General features: G+C 41.0%; 1 protein-coding gene across 1 annotated transcript in view; it reads left to right on the top strand.

Moving 5' to 3' along the window:
* KCNQ3 (potassium voltage-gated channel subfamily Q member 3) overlaps nucleotides 1–3,498 on the top strand; it is a 125,240-nt gene extending 121,742 nt beyond the window's left edge. The window contains exons 14-15 of the mRNA XM_063300277.1: nucleotides 293–377; nucleotides 2,653–3,498. Of these exons, the coding sequence (XP_063156347.1) occupies nucleotides 293–377; nucleotides 2,653–3,381 (814 nt within the window). The 3' untranslated portion in view covers nucleotides 3,382–3,498. The remainder of the gene's footprint in view (nucleotides 1–292; nucleotides 378–2,652) is intronic.
* Nucleotides 3,499–26,113: the final 22,615 nt, after the last annotated feature.

Genomic DNA, 26,113 nt, shown 5'->3' with positions numbered 1-26,113 from the left:
TTGGGGGTGCCACTCACCGAAAGCCACTGAAAGCTACATTTACATCATTTTTTCCCTGGCTTTTGTACAGGACAGGAATGCCCAGTAATTCTGCAGAATAATAATGCTTCAATGTGCACAGTGGTAATTGTTATATCCAAACTAAGGATGTTGCCTAGCATTTTAGAAAATCCTCCTTTGAAATGACACTGCTGAGAACCTACTGTGTAAATGTATTGTGAAGTAGAAATATTTGTAGGAAGAATTTGGATGGTTTTGCCTATGTGTAAAATGGAATCTTATTCCCTTTTAGGAATGAACCATTCATAAGTAAAGCATCCACAGATGATCCCGAAGACCAAAGTATGATGGGCAAATTTGTCAGAGTTGAAAGACAGGTATGAAACACTCAGCAAATTGTGTCCGTATTTTTCTGCTCCATAATTGAGTTATTATAAAATGTTGTGCTGTTGATTAATTTGTGATACAGTTGATGACTTTTAAGCTAAGATTCAGTTTCTATCTAGTTTCTTCAGCCCTCAAGAACTGGTTTATTTTTAGGCGCATAGTTGCTGCAGTGATCAGATTGATCAAGAATCGGTAAAATTGATGACTTCAGAACAGGGTTGCATATTCCAGGCTGTGTGTGATGGTGGCTCCAGCAATGACCACTTGTTCTAATAATTAGTTATGGAACTTACCATGTTCTGGGACAGCACACCATAGATCAGTAATTACCAGTAACTGCAGGTAATCAATAAACCTGTGGCAGAAGACTCTTCAAGCTTGGCTTGTGCGCTCCTTGGTGACAACTGTTCAGCCACTTTAGAAAACAGGATGCCAGATTAGCCAGACCTTTGCTTTGATCAGCAGATATTTCTTAAGTTCTTGTAAGGACCAAAACAGAAGAGGACTGTCTTTTGGTGGGTGATCTGGAAGAAGCAAGCAAAAGGGTCTTCTGCAATGGTTGTCAATGCTTTTTGTGTGAAGCACCTTTTCCATCAGTACTTGACTTGTGTTGCTGGAGAGACTATGAAGAGTGTGAAGTTGAGCAAAATGAAGCAACATGGGTGCTTTGCTTCACTCTTAAAAGAAAGTGGGCCATTCTGGAAGCAAGGAGGCCATGAAGCAGATTCAAGGAAATGAGTGCTTTGGGATGTTCTCAGCAATTTCACTGATAGTTTTGTTCAGAGCCTGGTTGATCTGTGTAATATAGAGGTGACCAGATGTTTAAATAATTATTTAATTTAAAACATTTGTATAGCTGCCTACCTTAAAACCAAATTCTGGGTGGCTTACAACCCAAGAATAAAACAATATATACAACAATAAAAACAGAAAACAATAAAAACAGAAACAGAAAGACCTGGTGCCACCACCACACTTCCCTGATGCAACCCACAACATTTTCCTCCCACTTTGCCCTCACCCTATCCCAATGCTTGGGGGGAAAGCTTGCTCTTAAATGCTTTCTGGGAGGTTAAAAGGGTGGGGGCCTGTCAGATCTCAAGTGGGAGGGTGTTCCATAGAGCAGAGGCTGCAACAGAAAAGGAACACTTCCAAGGACCCACAAGGTAGCAATGTTTAGGGAAAGGGACCTGGAGTGTGCTTACCCTATTTGATCTGGTGGGACAGGCAGGTGTCCTCAGGGATGATGATGATGGTGATGGTGATGGTGATTATTTTTTTATCCCACCTTTTTATATATAACTGAAGGCAGCAAACATACCTAATCCTCCTGCCTCCTCCTATTTTCCCTACAACAACAACCATGTGAGGTGGGTTGGGTTGAGAGAGTGACTGGCCCAAGGTCACCCAGCTGGCTTTCATGCTTAAGGGCAGCCTAGAACTCACAGTCTCCTGGGTTCTAGGCCAGCACCTTCACCACTACCCCAAAATGGCTCTCAGTGAGATCACGTTTGATGAGATCACAACTAAGCAGGTTCTCCATGTACACCAATCCCAGGAAGCTTCTTGATTTACTAAGGAGCCCAGGGAGAGAAAGGGACAGCAGAGATGCCTGGTGCTTGTGGAGGAAGACCAAGACTGAATGGGAGTGGATATGAGTAAGAACACATGTTCAGACCTACACCATGGAAATAAAGACAGCAAAGCATTCCTGGTTTTGGGCCACTGCATCCATGAATTATGCATTTATGTCCTATTTAGGGTGATCTATGCCATTTTGTGGGGCAGGAAGATCCTTTGGAGCACCAGGGTGAGATTTTGGGGCAGCACTTCATGGATACCATTGCTGTAATCAGCTCTGGCCTGGACTCTGCATGGGCATAATTGGAGGAGGTGAATGGGGTAGGGACTTGCAAGCTTACCAGGGATTTGTTTCAGCTTGTTGACTCTGAAGAAATAGGGTGATTTCTGGTATGAGTTCTACTAAATGTGGGCTAGATCCATACCTCACTTGGTTCCTTTAAGAAGTGTGGGAGGGTGTGAGAGGTTGGATCTGGGAGACAGCAAAGACCTCTTTGAGAGTGGGAGTTATACCCTCTGCCTTAAAAGAGATGATGGTGCCTCTGCCCTTGAAGAGATCCTCCCTGGATTTGGCCAGACTTGTCCATCAGCATTAGACAGTATTTTCAGTTGGGCATAGTTGGCTCTTATTTTGGAAAGCCAACTATTTATTCCAGTTGAGTTCTGTTGACTATTGTCTTTTAGGTCCATGACATGGGGAAGAAGCTGGATTTCTTAGTAGACATGCACAAGCAGCATATGGGACAGCTGCAAGTCCAAGTTCCTGAAGCGTGTACTTTGAAAGAAGCAATGTCCCCAGCTGAGGATAACCGATTTTCTGAACTGAAATCCATCATTTACAAATACTCCAAGCCTTCCATTCATGAATTGTCTCCAAGCTTCCACCACGTTCCTGTGAACAAAGTTCCTCCTTTTGGATTCTCAACCCAGGACTGTGGTCACAGTCCACTTTCATTGCCAATGAGTGAGCAGAACTCAGGCAGATGGCAAGCCATGCCATTCTCAACTACATACTCAGAAAGGCCCACAGTTCTACCAATACTGACTTTCATGGACCCTCATCTTTCCTTCCAGTCCCCACCGAGAGAGCTCTGGAGCCCCCATTCGGACAGAATCTCCTCGAGGCAGAGGCAAAGCATGACAAGAGACAGTGACACCCCCCTCTCGCTGCTCTCTGTCAATCATGAGGAACTTGAACGCTCACCAAGTGGGTTTAGCATCTCTCAAGACAAAGATGACTTCCTGTTCGGGCCAAATGGAGGAATGAGTTGGATGAAAGAAAAACGCTATTTGGCGGAGGGTGAAACGGACACAGATACTGACCCTTTCACTCCAAGTGGTTCTATGCCTCTGTCCTCAACAGGGGATGGGATTTCTGATTCAATATGGACTCCTTCAAGCAAGCCCATTTAAACTTCTCTAAGCGGGTGGGGATGGGGAGGGTGGAGACACGGACTGGCTTTTTCTTGTCATGTAAACTTAAACTTTGTATATCTTATGATTCATGCCCAAAGCTTCCTCGCTCAAAAGCAAAAAAACCCAACGTCACCCATCCCTCCACCACCAATGGCTGTTCTGCATGCTGGTAGTCATGGACCTTATCCTCTACCATTTCACCCAGTTGGGTGGTGTGGTTCTCCTCATACTTGCCAAAACTAAGTGGCTGAGTTTTGCATGACTTTATGCGCTAAAGGGTACAGGTAATTTCTTCCATGATTAAAATCATGAAAAATTCTACTGCTCAATAAGCCAAGGGTCAGATCAATGCCAGGGCAAAAAACACTGCAAACACATGGAGGGATACAGGCTGAATTTTTTTGCGAGCAAAACCACACCCATTCCTAGAATGATGCCGTTTGCAACGTGTGCATGCTTTCGGATCATTCCTCTTTGCAAGTTTAGCTGTTTCACTCTTGGCCGTCTATTTTGTTCTCTCCCATGTTGCCATAGTATGCTGATTAATTCTGTCCATTTGACATTTAGGAGGTGACCTCCCTGCTCTCCTGCTGTCTGCACTTGCATCTATGAAAGAAGCCAGAGAGTGTTATACCTTCCAATACCCAGAGAACTGAAGTGTTTTTCTGCATAACTTGCATATTGTCCATCTCCATGGAGTTCAGGCACGCTTAACATGCTTTGGAATACTGTTTTCACTCATTAACTCCAAAGCCCATGGGCCAGATGAGTGAAGCATCATTTCTGCTCTCTTAAGTTTCCTTGAATTAAGCAAGATTTTTAACCCAATATCTTATTTATTTATTTTATTTATTTATCAAATTTGTCACTGCCCATCTCCTCCGACCGGAGGGACTCTGGGTGGTTTACAATACAGAACGATAAATATACAATAAAATTCTAAGAAAATCCCTCTAAAAGAATTTCTCAACTACCCCAGCTCCTAAAATCCAGATGGATATATGTAAAGCACTTTGAATTCAGCAAAGAGTTGAGTCTTTCCCATTTTGTTGCCTGCCCAGTGAAGGATTCCTTTATGTGATCATTGGCAAGGAAATGATGCAAGTCTTAGGTTTTCCTTCACTGGAGTTCAGACACTTGCTTGCAGAGAGGAATAAAGCCTGGCTCAGATGCCAAATGGAGCAGAGATGTAGCTCCCAAAGTACAGTATGGTTATATGTGATAGTTTTCCTGATTTGTTTAGAGGATAGACATCAAAGGCGTAGGCTTAGGATGGGGAAATTGCTTGCTCAATAACATCAGGTGTGAAAAACATCTTGAGATAGTACTTGTCTGCAAATTAAATATATAGTTCTATATTTTTATATTTAATAATAAATATTAAAGTGTGTGATGTGGCGGTTAAAAAAGGGCAAATGCAATTTTAAGCTGCAATGGAAGAAGCCGTGGTGAGGTCACGTGTGCCATGATATTGTTGCAGAAATGACATGGGTCATGTACTTGCCTCATTTTGCACCACCATGTCACACAATAACTGCCTTGCCTCCCCTGTGGATGCTTCAATAACTGAAGTATATTTTTCAGTCCTGGCCATTGGCAGCTTCACTGTATTCTGCTTTGATCCAACTCCTCACTTGAAGGGCTTTATCTAGATCTTGACTCATGTTATGAAGGATTTAGAGGAAATAGAACAAGGGCAGAGAAGGGCCAAGAGGATGACCAGGGACTAACAGCTAAATCCTATGAGCAGAGATTGATGGAGCTGCACATGGTGGCTGCAGAAATCTCCTGGAGAAGGTCAAGACTTGGTGTCTCTCATCCAAGAATGGAGAAAAAGAAATAATGGATTTAAGTTACAAGAAGGCTGATCTTGACTGAATATGAGAACAAAATTTCCTAAGTATAAGGGAGTTTGAAGGTAGTGCCAATGACCTAGAAAGATGTTGGGCTCTCCTTCCTGAAATATCCTAGGAAAAGTACAGCTGCCTTACAGTGTTGCAGGGAGGTGCAACATTCACACTCCCACGTGCTCTGAGACACCTTTTTGAGACTGAATTTGAAGGACTGCGCAGCCCAAATGGATAAAAACTGTGAGTCAGCCATGTGACACAGCCACTAAAAAGGGAAATGTGTTTTTAGGTTGCATCACGACGAGGGTTTCCAAATGATGGGTGGTAAATATTTCACTCTACATCAGTCATGTTTATCTCCAGGAGAGGTTGAGGGACAGGGGCATGGTTAGCCTTGGGAATATCAGATTGAGGGGAAATATGATAGCACTTCCAAGTACCTGATGGGGGTGTCCCACACAAAAAGCTTCCTTTTCTCTCTATCTTCCCAGAAGTCAGGACACAAAATAATGAACATTCTGGTTTAATGTTAGGAAATGCTTCCTCACTCTAGGATGACCCAGAAACATAAGTCCCCCTTTTACTGGGTGTGTTTAAGTGGAGGTTAGACCACCATCTGTCTGGGATTCTTTAATTTGGATTCCTGTGCTGAGCAAATGTTGGACTCCACCCTTGGCCCCTTCTAACTGATTTCTTTGATTGCAGTGCAAAGAAGTAGGTGAATGTCTGCCTCTGCATCTAGAATCCTTTTTTTTAATGTGGAAGCCATCCCAGATGATGAGAGCCACACACAAGTCACCTTCATCTCTAGGGATGTGGACAGTTCCATCTAAAGCCCTCCATGGATTCATCTGTCCTATCACCTGCTACCATGGGCATTAGGGGCAGCAAGTGACATCTCAGGCACCTTGACATCATTGTCCCTATGCCTGCTACTGGAACCTTTTAACTGAAGATGCAGGGATTGGACTTATTCTATGCAAAACAGAAGCTGTATTCAACTAGCTAGATGACTGGCAGACATGTCCTTGTTGTTACATTGCCAGCAAAGTAAGAGATTGATGCAGACTTTAATCTAGTGGCAGTCAAACTATCTTGGGAGATAAGAACATCCCTTTGCAGAATTTGCATATGGATATTTATTTATTGAGAGTTGGGTGTAGGTTTAAGACACCAGGCTAGAAACCAGGAGACCCTGATGTCCCACCTTAGGCACAAAGCTAGCTGGGGGACTTCAGCCTAGTCCCTCTATCCTGCCTTTCATTTAGGAGATCAAAGCAGCATGTATAATGTCCCCTTCTTCTAGTGGTCCCCAGAACAACAACTCTTTGACATAAGTTGGGTTTAGAGAGAGAGAAAGAGCAACTGGCCTGGCCTCATGCAGTGAACTTACAGTACATGGCTGAGGTTGGACTTGAACCTACATTTCTCTACTTCTAGTCCAGCACCTTAACCTCTATACCACAAGGGCTTAGTTGTGGCTGGGATGCTTTTTTCCTCAGTAGGCCTAAGAAAACCATTTGTGAAGGCTAGTCATGGAAGACAACCTTGGTTATACGTTCCTGCTGCCCCCCATGGATTTTGTATGTTGTTGTTACCTTTTATTATGCAACAATGGATATATTCTTATATTATCAAAACACTTTAAAATCCCAAATTGCTGCCTAGCACTGTGTGAATATTTGATGCAAAAACTTGATGCTAAGGCAAGTCATTCAAATCACCCATCAATTCAAATTGCCCCACTGAACTGAGCTTTTAAATCAATTCAGCAATTCATTGGACTTCTGCATAAAGTGCCTGCTTATTGTCAAATTCATGATTTGAATCAACATGTTGAATCAAGCTGAATCATCAGTTTCAATCCATGAATCAACTCCAGTCATCCAGTCAAATCAATAATTGGAATTAGATCTTAGATAACTCATGCACCCCCATGAGATACCATTTCACCATGTTCTTTTTCCCCCAAAGTCTTTCCTAACTGCATTTGAGGAGCACCATTACAGCCACAAAGAAACCTTGCTCCATTTTGAGAGGGGCCAATGTTCCTCACCCTACAAATTTGGAAACAGCCATTCTTAAAAGTGCAAAGCATTAACCCCTGATTGGAATAAGCAGTTTATGACTGATCAGGAATGTATGGTTAGTCCAAACTCATGGTGAGAAGATAACGTGAAACATTTAGTAAGCCTCAAAACAAATAAATAATGAATAAATAAGCATGAAGTCCACCCTTTTCCAGTCTATGAAAATACACCTACTTTGCAATCTAAATAAACCATCAAGTTGCTGTTGCTCCTCCTGTTTTTATTTTGTAAGAATACCAGTGTCATTCTTAACATATATTTTTGGCCATCAATCAAGATCATGCTAGAAGCTGGGCTGGGCCTTGTTATGTCAGTTTCCCACTGAAAAAATGTTGGGAGTGGGGTAATAGGCAGAGCCTGGGAAGGTCCCATGCTTGTATCTATGGACCTGGTAAACCTGTATTATTTAGGATTAGCATACAGTGCTTAGAATGGCTGTTTTGGACCGTGGTAAGTGAGGGGTGGAATGCAAAAAGGAACTATTTTCAGAATCAGAGTAAACAGAACAAGAATGAACACTGATTTAAGCATCAGTAACCTTCACTAACAAGGTGGGTGGATTTTCAGTTTCCTTATACAAGGTTGCTCTTGTATTTTTATCCAGAAACTGTGTGTTGGCTCTATTTCTAACAATGTGAAATGAGAGCCACCAATGAACTGATGGGGTGGTGACAGATTTCTATCTCTGGCCCTGAATGGGGCTCGGACTACCCCGTTCGGATCTCGTGTGCCACCTAGGGGTCCTCCTGGAGTCCCAGCTCTTGCCTGAAGAGCACATGGTAGTTGTAGCCAAGAGAGGCCTTTGTACAGGTTTACTTTGGGTGCCAGTTGCATTTTTTTCTGGATGGGAGGCTCTCCTTAGGGTTACTCATGACATGGCCAGCTTGTGGTTGGACTGTTGCAATGTACATGGGGCTGCCCTTGGAAACTATTTTGAAGCTGCAGCTGGGGAAGAATACAATGGCATGAGCAGTGATGGGCAGGCCATGGCCTGCTCATGTAACATCCATGGCCCATGAGCTGTACTGGTTTGGCTTCTGGGTGCAATCCAAGTTGCCGGTTGTTACCTTTAAAGCCCTACATGGCCTAGGGCCTAGTTATTTGAAGGACTGCCTGACCCACTCCCATGGTTTCTGCCCACTCCGTAAGATCTGGCAATGCCATCTAGCAGGACCTAGGAGGCAGGCCTTCTCTGTCGCACCTCTGGAGTAGCATCATCCTAGAAATTTGCTCCACTCCAACTTTATTGGTCTTTAAGGCAGCGTTAAAAACATGGTTCTTTCACTAGGCTTGGTGGTGATTGGTGGTGGTGTCTCTTTTTTTATCTCTGTGGATGGGGGAGATAGTTGGCTGATAATTACCCTGAAGATGATGCCATCTTTTGGAGTTTTGATTTTTTACTCTTGTAAATGTTAAACTGCCCTCTGTGTGTGTGTGTGTGTTTGATCTACAATTAAGTGCTAATAGCATGCTTTGCTACTTGTGCTGACTTGTGCGGTCAACTTAATTTATAAACTTTAACAAAATCAGGGTGTTCTGAAAAAAAAAGGAGGCAGTTGGCAAAATTCATCTCCAGCTCGTTCAACTATTTTGGGGCCCTTTTGCCAAAAAGTGCACAACTGACTGCGAAATCTTGGCAGGGTGTGAAGAGAAGGTAATGTGTTCCTACGAAAATTGCACCAGTCTGCAGGGTTCTGATCCAGTTGCGCAGATGAGACAGTACATAGATGTGCATCTCTGACTGTGCATTTTGGCTGTGCAGGACCTGATTAGCAATGCAAATTGCTTGGGCAGACAGCCACATCAGTGAGGTTACCAGGACAATGGAGATGTTTTCCATTTCCACTCCCACATAAGATGAGGGCAATGCAAAGCTGACTTTTTTTTTTGCCACAAAATAGCCAAACTTAACAATCATGTTTACACTGGGATTCCTGATTGCCTAGGACTGAGCAGTGATGAAACACTTTTGAGTACAACCCTCCTCTCCCATAAAGAGAGAGAGAGAAAGAACGATGGATGGAGGGAAGGAGGGAAGGAAAAGAAGGAAGGCAGGCAGGCAGACAGGCTCCCCCGATTTCCAGACAGCCTGGCCTTTGGTTGTCCCATATTCAGGGAAGATCAGAGAAGGCTTCTTCAGGGACAGGCTGCATATCCAGAAAGATTTCACATCAAAAAACCTACAGCAATTGCATTTTTAAAAAAAAATTAAATTATTGGAAAACATATTTATTTATTTAAGAGATTTATAGAGCCACCCATCTTACACAACATAACTCTGGGAGGAGTCAAAAATAACAACTCACAAAAAGATTAATTATTGAAAAGGCCTTGCAATGTATCAACAAACAAATGGATCCCTTAGCTTCAGATTAAGATGAAAATTAACCACCTAGAAATATGGAGCCCCCTATCCTTAGAGCTCTCCAGTTTCTTTTTATCTTTTGCAGATCCAAACACAGGCAAAGGGCGGAGGACTGTTCGTTTTGTCATTTGTTTTATTTCTGAAGAACGTACAGAACAATGGAAACTAAAGTAGATCCTCCATCACTCTTACCTTTAAAATCAACTTCAAAATCAAGTTGCCAAGGTTGAGAAACAGTGGACAAAACAAACAACATTGCTAAACTTTCAGTCACTGCAAAGTCCAAAATGCAACATCTCATAAAAACAATGTTGGTAAAATATTTCAAATATTAGCCTTTTCAAACCACCTTTTCTAAATAATTCCTTTTCAATTGCAGTTGCAGTTCCTTAGAGTTTGAATGGCCAGCTTTATTTCCTGAATTTCCAGCTTAGAGCCAATCATAACTTGTATTTTTGTGCCTTGTTCACCCCAAAAAAATACTTCTTCCTGCTACAGAGATGCTTCTCAGATTTTGGCTGACATCCAAAAGGGAACATAACTTGTATTCAAGTGGCCTTTAGTACACTTCCTCATATTATTCCTTGGGATTTTTAAACAGTATGTGTCATTTATATTCCAGCACTGTTCAACATGTTAACAACTTTAATCGGTTGATTTCAATATATGCATTTAGATAGCTATATTGCGTGAATAACACTTCTTACTTGCTTTAAAAAAAAAATATGTTCTGCTTTTAAGCAAACCTGCACCAGTGATTAATAAATCAATAGACATTTCAATTACTTGCAGTTTGGAGGGATTTTATAACTATTATAAAGCCACAGAGTTGAGCATCTGGAATTCTTTCCACCCCTTTACTACCAGTAGCTTTCAGAAGCCTCTGCATTTTCTTCAATGTAACAAACTTCTGTGTGGCATCCATGTGCACTTTCTCTCCAGGGAATAATCAAGCTATGCACATTGCCTCTGTGTGTTTGTGCGTGTGTGTGCGTATGCGTGTGAGAGTTGTTGTTTATTCGTTTAGTTGCTTCTGACTCTTTGTGACTTCATGGACCAGCCCACGCCAGAGCTTCCTGTCGGTCGTCAACACCCCCAGCTCCCCCAGGGACGAGTCCGTCACCTCTAGAATATCATCCATCCACCTTGCCCTTGGTTGGCCCCTCTTCCTTTTGCCTTCCACTCTTCCTAGCATCAGCATCTTCTCCAGGGTGTCCTGTCTTCTCATTATGTGGCCAAAGTATTTCAGTTTGGCCTTTAATATCATTCTCTCAAGTGAGCAGTCTGGCTTTATTTCCTGGAGTGTGGACTGGTTTGATCTTCTTGCAGTCCAAGACACTCGCAGAATTTTCCTCCAACACCACAGTTCCAAAGCATCTATCTTCCTTCTCTCAGCCTTCCTTATGGTCCAGCTCTCACAGCCATATGTTACTACGGGGAACACCATTGCTTTAACTATGCAGACCTTTGTTGTCAGTGTGATGTCTCTGCTCTTAACTATTTTATCGAGATTGGTCATTGCTCTTCTCCCAAGGATTAAGCGTCTTCTGATTTCCTGACTGCAGTCAGTATCTGCAGTAATCTTCACACCTAGAAATACAAAGTCTTTCACTGCTTCTACATTTTCTCCCTCTATTTGCCAGTTATCAATCAAGCTGGTTGCCATAATCTTGGTTTTTTTGAGGTTTAGCTGCAAGCCAGCTTTTGCACTTTCTTCTTTCACCTTCATCATAAGGCTCCTCAGTTCCTCTTCGCTTTCAGCCATCAAAGTGGTATCATCTGCATATCTGAGATTGTTAATGTTTCTTCCAGCGATTTTAACTCCAGCCTTGCATTCCTCAAGCCCAGCATGTCGCATGATGTGTTCTGCGTACAAGTTGAATAGGTAGGGTGAGAGTATACAGCCCTGCCGTACTCCTTTCCCAATCTTAAACCAGTCCGTTGTTCCATGGTCTGTTCTTACTGTTGCTACTTGGTTGTTATACAGATTCTTCAGGAGGCAGTCAAGATGACTTGGTATCCCCATACCACTAAGAACTTGCCACAATTTGTTATGGTTCACACAGTCAAAGGCTTTAGAATAGTCAATAAAACAGAAATAGATGTTTTTCTGAAACTCCCTGGCTTTTTCCATTATCCAGCAGATATTGGCAATTTGGTCCCTAGTTCCTCTGCCTTTTCTAAACCCAGCTTGTGCATCTGGCAATTCTCACTCCATGAATTGCTGAAGTCTACCTTGCAGGATCTTGAGCATTACCATACTGGCATGTGAGATGAGTGCCACTGTTCGATAGCTTGAACATTCTTTAGTGTTTCCCTTTTTTGGTATGGGGATATAAGTTGATTTTTTTCCAATCTGATGGCCATTCTTGTGTTTTCCAAATTTGCTGGCATATGGCATGCATTACCTTGACAGCATCATCTCGCAAGATTTTGAACAGTTCAGCTGGGATGCTGTCATATTCTGCTGCCTTGTTATTAGCAATGCTTCTTAAGGCCCATTCAACCTCACTCTTCAGGATGTCTGGCTCTAGCTCACTGACCACACTGTCAAAGCTATCCCCGATATTGTTATCCTTCCTATACAGGTCTTCTGTATATTCTTGCCACCTTTTCTTGACCTCTTCTTCTTCTGTTAGGTCCTTGCCATCTTTGTTTTTGATCATACCCATTTTTGCCTGGAATTTACCTCCAATGTTTCTAATTTTCTGGAAGAGGTCTCTTGTCCTTCCTATTCTATTGTCTTCTTCCACTTCCGCGCATTGCTTGTTTAAAAATAATTCCTTATCTCTTCTGGCTAACCTCTGGAATTTTGCATTTAATTGGGCATATCTCCCCCTATCGCTGTTGTCTTTTGTTTTCCTTCTTTCTTGGGCTACTTCTAGTGTCTCAGCAGACAGCCACTTTGCCTTCTTGGTTTTCTGTTTGGGATGTATTTTGTTGCCGCCTCCTGAACAATATTGCGAACTTCTGTCCAGAGTTCTTCTGGGACCCTATCTACTAAGTCCAGTCCCTTATTCTTCATCTCCACTGCATATTCCTTAGGGATATTAGTGAGCTCATATCTAGCTGATCTGTGGGTCTTCCCTAATTTCTTTAGTCTGATCCTAAATTGTGCAATAAGAAGTTCGTGATCTGAACTACAGTCAGCTCCAGGTCTTGTTTTTACCAACTGTATAGATGTCCGCCACCTTTAGCTGCAAAGGATGTAGTCAGTCTGATTTCGGTGTTGTCCATCTGGGGAAGTCCATGTATAAAGCCGTCTCTTAGGTTGTTGGAAGAGAGTGTTTGTTCTGCAGAGTGAGTTGTCTTGGCAAAATTCTACCAGCCTATGTCCTGCTTCGTTTTGTTCTCCCAGGCCATGCTTACCTGTAATTCCAGGTGTCATTTGACTGCCCACCTTAGCATTCCAGTCTCCCGTGATGAAAATAACGTCTCTTTTAGGCGTGTTGTCCAGTAGGTGCTGCAGATGCTCATAGAACTGCTCTACTTGAGCTTCTTCAGCATCTGTGGTTGGGGCATATATTTGGATCACTGTGATGTTAGATGGCTTGCCCTGAATTCGAATTGAGATCATTCTGTCATTTTTTGGGATTGTATCCAAGCACTGCTTTAGCCACTTTACTATTAATTATGAAGGCTACTCCATTTCTTCTGTGGTCCTCTTGTCCACAGTAGTAGATCTGGTGGTCATTTCAGTTCACTGAAGTGGCCCATTCCAGTCCATTTCAGTTCACTGACGCCCAAAATGTCTATCTTTAATCTTGACGTCTCACCAATAACCACATCCAATTTGCACTGGCCCATAGATCTTACATTCCAGGTTCCAATGGTGTGTTGATCCTCAGAACATCGGATTCACCGTTCACCACCAGCACCGTCGGCCGCTAGCCGTCCTTTTGGCTTTGAGCTAGCTGTGTCATCACATCTGGGGCTAGTTGAACTCATCCTCTGTTCCTCCCCAGTAGCATTTTGGCCATCTTCTGACCTGGGGGTCTCATCTTCCAATGGTATACTGACATATCTCTGGTTGTACTGATCCATTTAGTTTTCACAGCAAGAATACTGGGGTGGGTTGCCATTACCTTCCCCAGGGATCGCATTTAGTCTGACCTCTCTGTCATGACCTTCCCGTCTTGGGTGGCCCTTCACGGTTTAGCTCATGGCATCATTGAGGTGCTCAAGCTCCAGCACCACGACAAGGTAACGATCCTTTGCTGAAGGTGTTTGAGAGAGGGAAAGACTAATCAGAATGGTTGCATATATTTTGCGTGGATATGCCTATGTCTCTATTCCAGTGTTTCTCAACCTCAGCAACTTTCAGATGGATGGACTTCAATTCCCAGAATTCCCCAGCCACCATGCTGGGAGTTGAAGTCCACCCATCTGAAAGTTGCTGAGGTTGAGAAACACTGCTATATTCCCTCATGGTATTCTGTATATGTGTGCATTGTGAAGTATAGGACAGGTTGTATATGTTCCTCCTTGTATCATGTGAGCAGTCTTATGTATGTATGTATGCAAAAGCCACTTTACATGATTCCTTTCCAACATTCTGTTGGGTTGGGTTGAGGAGCCAAAGAAGGCATTGACAAATATTTCCATATTATTGCTAAAGGGACTTCATGTACCTATGCTTGGCTTTATGTTTATGGAAGCTTTGACTTTTGTACATGGGATGTACTGAAAATATTTTATCATAGCCCATAGTCATTGCCATGTGAAGATTCCAGCCTGGGAGAAGTATTCCAAAGTTATTTATCGTCTTCCCCATCCATGGAATGTTTTAAGGTTTAATGGAAGTACACATATGGGCATACATTTTTAATAGGATTCTGAATAGATGAGAGTGTCTCATGAAATCTTTGGAGTTTCAACTTTGTTACAATCCCCAATCATTCAACTGCACTCTGCACACATTTTAAACACTCTTTTTACTTTTACAAAATAAAGATGCACAATTTCAGCAGGATCAGTACTATCCAAAGTGAATAAAAACAAAACCAATTTGCAAAGCTGTCAAAGATAAAAACAGAAAATAGAAATACTTATTAATTGGGGGAAGCTGCATATATCATACATAAATGATCTTGAAATAGAATCATTTTAGTCATCCATGCTCAATTGTCAATCCATAATGACAATATATTTAGTTGTTAGATGTATGCCCCATCTCCCCTCCATTAATTGGCTTATAAGGCAATCTCCACCAACAACAACCACCACATGAGGTAGGCTGAACTGAGAAACAGTGAGCTTCCATTGCTAAGGGTGGATTTGAACCTGAGCCTATTAGGTTCCAGACTGACATCTTAACTACCATATCACACTAGCTATACTGTACATTTGTCTAGCTCAGGGTAGGCTATTAAGGTTGGACACATTATGCGAAGACCTATCTCTCTGGAGAAGGCTTTAATCCTTGGAAAGGTGAAGGAAAAGAGAAGAAGAGGACAACCAGCAGCAAGGTGGATAGACTCAGTTACAGTGGTGATGGATGCACCTGTAAGAAGAATCTGAAGGACCAGGTTGGGGACAAATTGTCCTGGAGAAAATCTTTGTGCCAAGAGTTGACATCAACTTGATGTCACATAACCAGTCAATCAAACAAACAACCAAATCTGTTAGGAACAACATGTAAAACGTGTGGATATTAAAATCCAATGTATTCATCTGTCATTGTAGATTCTTTTCACAATTCTTCGTTGTGCTTATTTCTTTACTTCCTGCAATCCTCCTCCCCCCACTTTTGAAAACCACTAATTCAATGAAAAAAATGTATTTTAGTTTTTCAATGCTTTGAGAAAATGAGCGTTAGCAGCTAGCAGCAAGAACTTAATAGGTTTCCTTTGTTGTATTGATTTGTATGCATTAAGGAACATGGACAGTGAACCAACGGCAATATTTATTGTAAAAGTTTGTTAGGTAATCTTCTCAATTCCTTTGAAACTGTCAGTCAAAAACACTGAATAATTGGGCACTGCCACCAGAGTTTGAAATATGTACAAATTTGTTTACACACCATCCTTATATCTCGACTGCTGAATCTTTAGAATACAGAATATAGAACACAAACACTGAGAGTCATAAACACAAACAGCTCAGATGGAAGTCCAAGATATTTTCTCTCTCTCGGTTAAACAGTCTTTTGTTCTCTTTCTGACAACTACCTAACTCTAGGCTGTTCAAAATTCCGAAGTTATTTGGAAATAAAATTTCCAAAATTTCAAATTCCTCCATGGCTGCTCCACAGAGGTATCCTGCACTTCATTTCCTTCCTTGATTCCTTCGTTCTTCCTCTAGTAATTGATTGAAACATCCCTTGTCCCATGAATTAAAAAAACAGGAAAGCTAAAAATTATAGCCCTGGGAAAGCGCTCTGTGCTCATTCATTTGAGCTGGACTGTCATAGAAAAAGCTCTGTTCGTCTTATAAAGCTTTGTGGTTCCTGGTTGGAATCCAGCAATACTGTAATTTAGCAAAGCATTGTTTAGCACTAAGGTGCAGCTGTCATGGCAAAGCTGGGGTGCAGCTGGAAATCCTGCTGAAAGTCAAATTATCTCACCCAAACATCAAACACTTAGGACAAGGGTCCAGAGGATGTCTTTATTTCTCAGTTATGGGGATTCATAATTATCCTGCTCACTTTCATTCCACCTGATAGATGACAAAGCAGGCCGTCAATGAGAACTAAAATCTCCAAGGGGGTATCTTAGCAGTGATGGATTTGGCTTCCAAGGCATATTTTAGCTTTGATCAAGCTAAAAACTGCTTGATCAAAGAATACTGTTTGGTCTGAGATATCATCCACCCCATCAACAAGGGTAAATGGTGTAAGGGAGCTCTGAATACTCCAGGAGTCTTGGGGGTGGGGATTTATTTAAGCAACCAAATACTGTACAACAATGGCCAGACTGGGCTTCATATTTGCCACTCCTTTCTAAGCTCTGAACCAGGAACAGTTCAATTCAATTCAATTGATTTTATTACGGTCACTGACCAGTAGAAGATACAATTCTATAAAAATATGCACATTAGCCATTAGCCATAAAATAGGAGCCATCTAAATTAAAATAATTTTAAATTTGAGTTTACAAGTTCCAGTTAGGTGTTAAAATATGTTTGGATCACAATGTAAGTGAGCCCCTTAGTCAAGTTTAAAAACAGTCTTGTTGATTTGCATTATCATGACTAATATTCTATCTGGTATAAATGTCTATAAAAATATATGTAAAATATTAAAAGGACTGATAAAAAGAGTAAAATATCATATATAAAATGTGTTATATAGACCACAAAGTTATTACAAGGGATACATTGCTACATTTTTCCAATCATAATCTGACGTATCTTCATAGCAGCTGCGCAGAATCTGGCTACTTGCACCATGACAGTTGGATATTCATCTATAAGTAACATTTGCATACAACCTATATCTTTCCATCTAGGGCATTTACTAATCAAAGGTAATATTAGTTTACTCCTGAGCTCTTTATAAAAAGGAAAACAGAGAAGCATGTGGTCTGTAGTTTCTATCTCTCCATTGTTACAATAGCCTTGCAGCTATTGGGATTTTTTTGTATCTGCCTTCCAAGACTGCAGAAGGGAGTGCATGGCTTCGAGCTAGGGAGAAAGCTTTCTGCTGGCTAGGAATTTCAAGCTGAGAAAGGTAGTTAGCAGTATTGACAATATATTTATTATGCTCTGAAGATAGGAAATGAGGGGCCTTCTGTAAGTCCATTTGTCTCTCTATATCCTTTATCCTTTGCTTCAGGGTCAATTTTGCCTGTTTGTAATCCATCCTAAGAATTGAATCTGTAGAAAATCCTAGCTTTGTGAGGCTAAATTCAATGTCCTTTAACCAAGAGGATTGGAAGTAATCTTGAAAAATGAGTGGTGCTAAACCTTGGGGATAATGCTTGAGTTTTAGCCAGAGGTTCAGGGAGGCTAGACGCACTCTTGCCTCGACTTTTATCATGCCGAATTCCAATCGAAGTTGAGCGTTTGTCACACATTTGGGCATTTGGAGTACTGCTCTAATAAATTTGGACTGCACTCCTTCCAGAGGTGTAATGCTTGAAGTCGGAGCACCAACGCAGGACCCGTAAAGGAGCTGGGCTAATGACTTCGCCTGGAAGAGCTTAAGAGCTGCTGGAATATAGTGCCCGCCTTTGCTTTGGAAAAACTTTAGAATGGCATTGGCTGATTTTTGTCCAGAATCAGCTGCATACTCAAAGTGAGGTTTCCTAGATCCAGTGGCATGCACAACTACCCCTAGGTATTTGAAGCTCATCACTTGCTCTATTCTGTGCCCATTTATATGCCAGGAGCGAAGCTTTGGCCTTTTAGCGAAGGTCATTATCTTTGTTTTCTGATAATTTATTTCTAACTGATTATTAATACAATATTGGGCCAAGGATGTCAAAGCTCTCTTGAGACCTATAGGAGTCCTAGAGAGTATGACCGCATTGTCTGCATACAGCAGCAGGGCAATACTTCGGTCCCCTAATTTAGGAGGATGAAAGTCTGGGTGACTTAGGCATCTTACCATATCATTAATGTAAAAGTTAAAAAGTAAGGGAGCCAAAATGCAACCCTGTTTCACCCCCTTTTGTACTTTAATTGGCTTGGACAGTGACCCAGATCTATTGCACCTGACCTTCAAGGCCGTGTCTGAGTGTAGGGCACGTATTAGGTAGAGAAGCCTGCTATCTTTTGAGGCGGCTTCCAACTTCTCCCACAGCTTAGGCCTAGATATAGAATCAAAAGCTGCCTTTAAGTGGGCTTCATATTTGCCACTCCTTTCTAAGCTCTGAACCAGGAACAGTTCCTTACTATATTGCAAATGTTTTTTTTTCCTACCTTCAAAACCACCTTGGAAGGTAGAGCTACTGCTATGCCCATTTTACAGCTAGGGAAACACATTTTTTTTCTTTTCCTGTTTCAGTGTTTTTAGCTTCTAAAAGGAAGTGATGAGATATATGGAATGGAAGTGTCACTCTGCTTGAGTCCTATATGTCAAGCTACTCCTTTGCTTGGGGGTTACAACAGCCAGGCTGGACCCTCCCCTCACCCCCATGTGATTAGAAACCCCAGTTAAGAGTTTGCCATCTTGGCTCAAGCCTTAATTGAATAAGGTTGAGGCAGGACCAGGAATAACTGTATCACTTCAAATAATTGCATTTTGATTGATATTTCATAGGGCTTCTCATACTTTGCAGATCCATAGCTGCACTCTGCAGGCTTGCATAGGCACAGCAAACAACAAAGCTTGGAGTGGGTTTTGACAGTGGTCCTGCTTTGCCTAGACAGGTAAAGCAGAAATTGGGGTTGAAGCACGCTCTTGCTTTGCCAGAGGTGACTTCCCCAGTCAAAGCAGAGAAGAAGCCCCAGAGGGAAGGTATGACAGAGTTCCCACTTTGCTTGAGCAAGCCTGTTCGAGTTTTCTAAAACGGTACAATTTCTCCCAAGTTGCTCATGACCTCTGAGATTGATTATGTGCCATCAAGTCATTTTCGACTCCTAGTGACCACATAGATAGATTTTCTCCATGACAATCTATCCCTAACTTGTTCTTTCAAGTCTCCCCATGGTGCACTCATTGCTACTTCAACTAAGTCCATCCATCTTGCTGCTGGTTGTCCTCTTCCCTTTCCTTCCACCTCTTTGAGAACTGCTGCCTTAACCATTACACCAGGCTAGCTTTCCTTCATTTGTGGAAGCTGGAGGGGGTGGTAGATCAGTGTATGAAGCCTACTCAAAAATGCACAGGGATGTGATGGATTATTTGGAAATAAAATAAAGCCATGGCATTGCGAAACCCTTTTCCCAAGGTCACCTTCTAGCTGCCCAAAGTGATGACACTCAGGGAGTCTGTCTCTTTAACCAGTGGGAAAAGAAGCCACACAATTCTATTTTTCAGAGAACAGAATTGCTGCCAAATGTGGTTTCAGGTCCCATTAAGGGAGTCACTGAGGTTGGTGCTGCAAGCACTTTGCTTGCTGGCAGGTACCTTTCAAAACTCACTGCATCCTTTTGGGATGACCACTTCTTTTCTCAGTGACTTCCTCTTTTACTTTTAAAAGATTATCAAACTTCCTGGTTTTCAGCCTGGTTATCTTTCATCCAAAGAAAAGTGCTTGTCCCGCTGATAGAAGACGTGTGCAAGAATTTGTCAACACCAGCTCACAGCCGCAAAGCCAGGTAAGTTGAAACTAAAAAGATTTGGAGATAGGATAGAAGAGGGAGGAAAAACCCAAGCCAGCATGATTTCAGAATAAATATAGCTGTGTCCTGAAAGTTCCCCAGATTCTAAATATGTGCCAGGGAGAATGTTAAGTATATCAAAAGGGGTCATGTTTTAACACTACATTCTTAAATTCTAGGATTGCTTGAGCTGAAATAAAATATAATCATGTTCTAGAGATGAGTTTGTTTTCCATCTGGTAATACTTCTTTCCATCTGCCTTTTTTGAAATGGACTTGAAACGTGGGCTGGTGGCCTTTTTTGCAGCTTGGAATCAAAGTAAGAGGGGGAAGTTGGCAGAGAAGATCATTCTCACTATGTCCTGTACATTTACTGTAATTTCCTTGCTTGTTGTAAGAGATAAAGGGGAAAACAAATGCTATTTCATTCACTGCTTCTTACATAATGATACCATTGAAGCACAGTTAATGTGTTTGTTAGACTGACCTGCTTGTTGAGTCAGAACAATGAAAGAGCAATAAATCCCAGCTGAAATGAATCTCTTTATCTTGATTCAGATAGCTAAAGAGATTGCTGAAGGGACAGAACTGGATTAAAGCAGATTCATTCCTTGATGGAGTTAATGGGCAAAACTGTTGAGTCTTAAAAGTATTGGAATTTATCTAAGGCAGGGAAGGGGAAACAGGCAAGGTTATGGCAGTCTAAAGTGGAGTTTACTTTTTAAACTAGAATTCCAACTAATCCCTAAGCCAAGTGTAAAAGAAAGTGGGCTGGTAGAGCAGGCTGTAGTATATACAGTAGCATCCTGAGACCTATAGTTGCATATACAAATGGCAACCTGATTCTGAGCTGCTGAATCCAGGGTTCAATGACAAGAACCAAAGTCAAACAATTCATGCTCTTTGAGCAAAGAACATTGGAACTAAGTGATTGGCACACTGGCAACTACAATAGAGCATTTTCCATATTTATTTCCATTTCCCCTCGCTATACCTAAACTACTGTGAGTCAGAAACACTTCAGGATTTATTGAAAATTATGTAGAGATCCATCCAGTACTTTCAGAATCTACTTGCTTTCTAAGACTTTTTCCCCTTAAATTTCATCTTGGAGATAAAAATTGAATGCCGTTAAAATCCAATGCATATCAACCAACAATCTTGGAATATTCTGTTTTAACTGGGTGGACTAACTGCTATTTCTGTAAGGAGGCTGGACTTCAAAACTATCTTTAAAAATATGTATCAACTTTATATGTCTTCTAATAATTAATAGCTATTTAAAAATACACCTTGAGAAGTTTGGCTTGAGAACGCGAGGTATTTTACTGATGCTGAACTAAAAGATGAAACTTAAGCGTTAATTTGAAAGGGAAATTGCTGGAACCTGTATGTATAAAGGACAATACATATTTTGATATATTTACTTTCTTTCTGCTTCCACTGTATGCTGTTTAGCTGAGCTTGTTGAGATCTATATTCAAAGGAACAAGCATTAGCGGCTAGGAAACTTTTAAAAATCACACATACTTCTAAGCCAGTGTAAAAGGTTGATTTAACTAAAACAAACAAACGAACAAAAAATAAAAACCAAGCCTCTTCTTGCATCTTGATATAATTTTCTTGAAATAAATAATTTCAAGAAATTGAATTGAAAATGATTTCAAGAAATAGTTTTCTTGAAATAAACGATAATCTTCTTGCTTCTTGAAATACTTTTAAACTGGTAATAACTTTTATAGAAGGGTTTTTGGGAAAGAGAACTAGCCAGTCCTTGAAGTCTTGCAAAAGCTTTAAGAAGAAATATGTAAAGATTGTTAAAGCTCATAAAATCAAACCTCGCTGGTTAATGGACGGCTAATTTCTATACAGAAGTTTGGGAAGTATAAAATGATTGCTGCCTACCTTGTTCAGGATTAACAATTTGAAGAATTAATTGTACTCAGTTCTGAATAAAGAGTGGATTTGAGTAAAGTAATTGCTGTTAAATTCCCTATAATAAAATACGGACTGAACTGTGGCTGAAAATGTTCCTCATTTAACAATAACACAAAATGAGATGATTTGGATAACCACCTTTTAAATCTATGTTTGTTTACTGGAGGAGTAAAACAAGTGCTGGATTCAAATAAGGATGTTTAACTAGCCATTAAAATAACAAATGGGTATGAGCTTGACTTGACACAAAATACTCTTAAAGCATATTTCTGAAAAAGACTGGTCTAACTCCATAAGAAGTCTCCATGGTTTATAATACTGTCCACATCTCTGTATGGACGCTGCTGATATGCAATGGAGATTGTGGGAAGTTTGATTGAATGAAAGCGTGTTGGAGACCCTGCCGACCACGGTTGTGAAATCACTGGCATTTCTTCATCTAGCGATCACTGTAAGATATAAGAGTTGTACAACTTGTTGGTTTGCCTCTCACCAAGCTGTTGTTGTGGCCACTAATGCCCATCTTTCTGTAATGTCATTGCTCTTAATGTGAATTTGCCTTTAAAGCAAGTTCAACGCAATTCGTTCCTATCCTTGCCCGGTCTACTTTTTGGAGTACAGGTTTGGCATGCCACTCAAAGGTGCAGATTTGTGTGCAAAAAGAAAAAGAAAAAAGACATGCATCCTCTTTGTATTATTATAGTTATTTATCTATCCATCTCCCTTGTGATTTGATGTAATGGCATGTGGGAACGACCTTGGGAGGCAGGAAGAACAGATGCCGCCTAGTCAACGGTTTGATAAACAAAATTTCAGTCCGAAGGAGGAGGGATGGAGAAAGGAGAAGGGACCCTCTCTAGTTTTTGGGAGAGTGAAAATGAGGGATGGGAGGGGTATTTTCAGACTTGCAAGATTTGTAACTTTACAATAAAGGTTGAGCTAGTACTCCTGGTTGTGCTTCTTTCTGGACTTCCTTGAAAGGCTAACATTTGTGTGAGCATCTGCTGCTTCTGTTGCTCAAAGGGGGCCCGCAATCACCTCACCATGAAGCTATGCCAAGAAATGTAACAATATCTTGCATTGTCATTTGCTTTTGTTTAACATATCACTCAGCCATGGCCTTCCACAGTGCCCCATGGTGTCTCCCCTTCTCCCTATTTCCATTTTATTCTCACAAGAATTTCACATGATCGTGGAGTATTTCCGGTCCTCATTAAGCACTTACGGTTTTCTCTTTTCCCGGGGTGGAGTGTGTGTCAAAAAAGACAAGGGGGCAGCTGCTAGTGTGTAATCAAAACCCTGCCATTTTTGAGATGTGATGGATTTAAAAAGGGACGGGGTTTCAACACACAGTCATAACCGGCATCTGGACTTTTTTTTACCCTTCCCCACAGGTGCCTCTGCTCTTCGGCCTTTCAAGGGTTTTCCCTTAAAGGCTTTCTTCCTCTTCTCTGTTGCGTGTTTCTCATTTTATTATTTTGATTTATACCTCACCTTTTGGCCCACTGGGCATTTAGGCTAATAAAAAATAAAATAAAATATGGATTTTTGAAAACCAAATAAAAACAGGCAACTGAAGGGGCCTGGTTAAAAGGCACAGGTTTTACTCCTTTCCTGAAAATGTAAAAGGCACGGATTAACTCTACTTCCCAAGGAAATGTATTGCACAGCATGGGAGCATTGGGGGAAGAAGCTCTCTGAAGATGGGATCATTCTTAAAAATGCCCTCGGCCTGTTTTAATGCACAATTCATAATATTGAGAACTAGGGAAATTGTTCAGACAGATCAAAATGCTCGGAAGCAGGCTGGATCGTGACTTGAACAGATGAGAAACCTCTTCTCACAGACTGATTCATTTTCCTTGCTACAGAACTTCAAAGACATTTTGCTTGTCCTTTATCTTTCATTCATTCCAAAATGCCCCAATAATGTGGAGACTTGGATAATTATCCAGCCAAACAGAGAGGCTATTTTACAGCAGCTGGGAAGCAGCCTGACCAGGGATTTTATTTTAATCATCCTTTTTGATCTGTGAATCCATTTTGGCCTGATGATAGCTTAAGAGCATCTTAGCTGCCTTTGGATGTGCATGGATGGAGATGATTGCTTTAGACCTGAAACTGATTCATGCAGAAAGTCCCTAAAGTGATTATCTTCCCTTTTCTTTTTCCTTGTGCAATTTCAAGTCTGTCTTCAATCTTTTGCCATAAAAGGATTATCTTTGGTGTGTAATGTAATTAGGAGTACTATACTTGATATCTTAGCCCTGGTGTCCTATTTGTGAGTCTGTGCTCTGCATAGCAACTTGTGAGGAGATGAAGCAGGAGATCTTCTGTGCTTTCTGGATTGGAAAGGGTGGAATGTTTCAACTATGTCTGGAGGCAATTGCAGGGCAATACAGCATAGCTTCCTTTCCGGATGGTGCTCTTTGATTTCCAACGCTCGTTGGCCATTAGTTTGAGCCAACAGTTCCTCTGCTCCAGGGTTTGGCTCCTGTTGAATTGCTTAGAACAAATGTCATTCCATTATGCACCATCAGTGAACTTCTTTCTCCCTTCCTGCACATTGTGTCATGCGCTTACCTTGAAAGGGAACAGAGCAATAGGTTTGCATGTATATAGGAAACTGGCAACATTGTTGATGATGCTGATGGGTTGTGAGATCTGAATTACAGTGTGTTTGGCTTGGCTCCTATGCCTCACTGTGTTCGTACAACATCTTAAGTGGTTACCAGATCAACCCATTGTCTGGTTCCCACCAGGCCTTTAATTAAATGGATTGGATTTGCATAAAATGCTAAATCATGAAAAATCTTACCCTCCAAACGGAAGACTGCCTGGACATTTACAGCATCCTGGAAAATTGAAAAATATCTGGCTTTTTCAGAAGGCCTTTCAGAATCGACTCCAGAGCTGATGCAGGACTTAGGTGTAAATATATTGAGATATAGTTTTTTATATATATTAATACTACTGTATTGCTTCTATTGTACTTTATTACATACACTGTAAACTACTCAGCTGGACTGAGGATGAGTTATAGGAATGAATGAATGAATGAATGAATGAATGCTAGCCAGACCCAGAAAGGCTGTTATTGCTATGGTGAAGTTTTAGCCCTGAGGAACTCTACTGTTTATGCAAATGCTATACTGTAACTACAGCTCTTCTGTCCCAACACATGGACCAGTTATACACAAAACGTAAGGACTGCAGTTTATCCCAGTGATCTTGACATTAGGATACCTATGGTCAGTAAAGGGTTTGCAGTGCGCCTAACACTATCTGTGCAGACCAGAATTGCTGGCTGGGGAATTCTGGGACTTAAAATCCACACATCTTAAAGTTGCCAATTTTGAAGAACACTGGTATAGACCATCTGTCTCACAGATATCCCTTTTCATTGCAGTGGTCTTTTTGCTAATGGAATAATAAACAAGAACCAATAACCAGTGCTTAAGTCATTTCTGCCTGATTCACTGAGTTTCATTTTTTCCCCTTTTTCTGTCTCCAGACAATTTTTCAGAAAAGTCAGATTCCAAAATGCCATGGTTTTCCCTGCACGGTGGTGTTAATTTATCCATCATCTTTTTATACTTCTACTTTGTCTCTAGCTTGGGTAAGTAACAAGTTATGGCTGTGTTCTTACAATGCACTTATGTTCTGGATTCACACAAAATATTGAAAAATAAACTAGCCAAACGGGGTGGGCTAACACAACATGCTATGCCACAAAAAAATCTAACCGAGGTTAACATTAACTAAACTTTGAACATTGGGCAAATGTGTTCAGACTCCTTCAGAACATCAAGGAGTAAGTCATTAACCAGTCAATGCAAGACCAATGATAAAACAGATTATAGACAACAATATTTGCAGTTGATATTTAATGCATAATATAGATTGTCCTCCTAAGCTGATTATTTCATTCAACTATCTTTGGCAAGATATATCAATTCAGCAGATACAATTAATTTTTAAAACTAGGCTTTTTGATGAAGTCAAACATGCAAAGCAGAAATAAAAAGGGCTCAATCATATCCTTGTTCAATTCATTTCTTTTTTCCAGAAAATTATATTACTAATGCCATAATTTTGATTCAGCATCTAATAAAATTTTTATTGTTTTCATACAAGACCTTTTATACATTATCCTTATCATCTTTTTTTCAATAGAGAGTGACATAAAGGACAGATTTTTTTCAGGGGTCTATTTCTTAAATTGCGATTAATTTTTGCAGCTACAAGCACAAAGAGAGAAAACAAAGAAGAGCGAATTG

Source organism: Candoia aspera, chromosome 3 (assembly GCF_035149785.1).
Source record: "Candoia aspera isolate rCanAsp1 chromosome 3, rCanAsp1.hap2, whole genome shotgun sequence".
Lineage (NCBI taxonomy): Eukaryota > Metazoa > Chordata > Lepidosauria > Squamata > Boidae > Candoia > Candoia aspera.
Note: the sequence above shows the minus strand (reverse complement) of the source record. Positions and strands in the feature narration are given on the sequence as shown.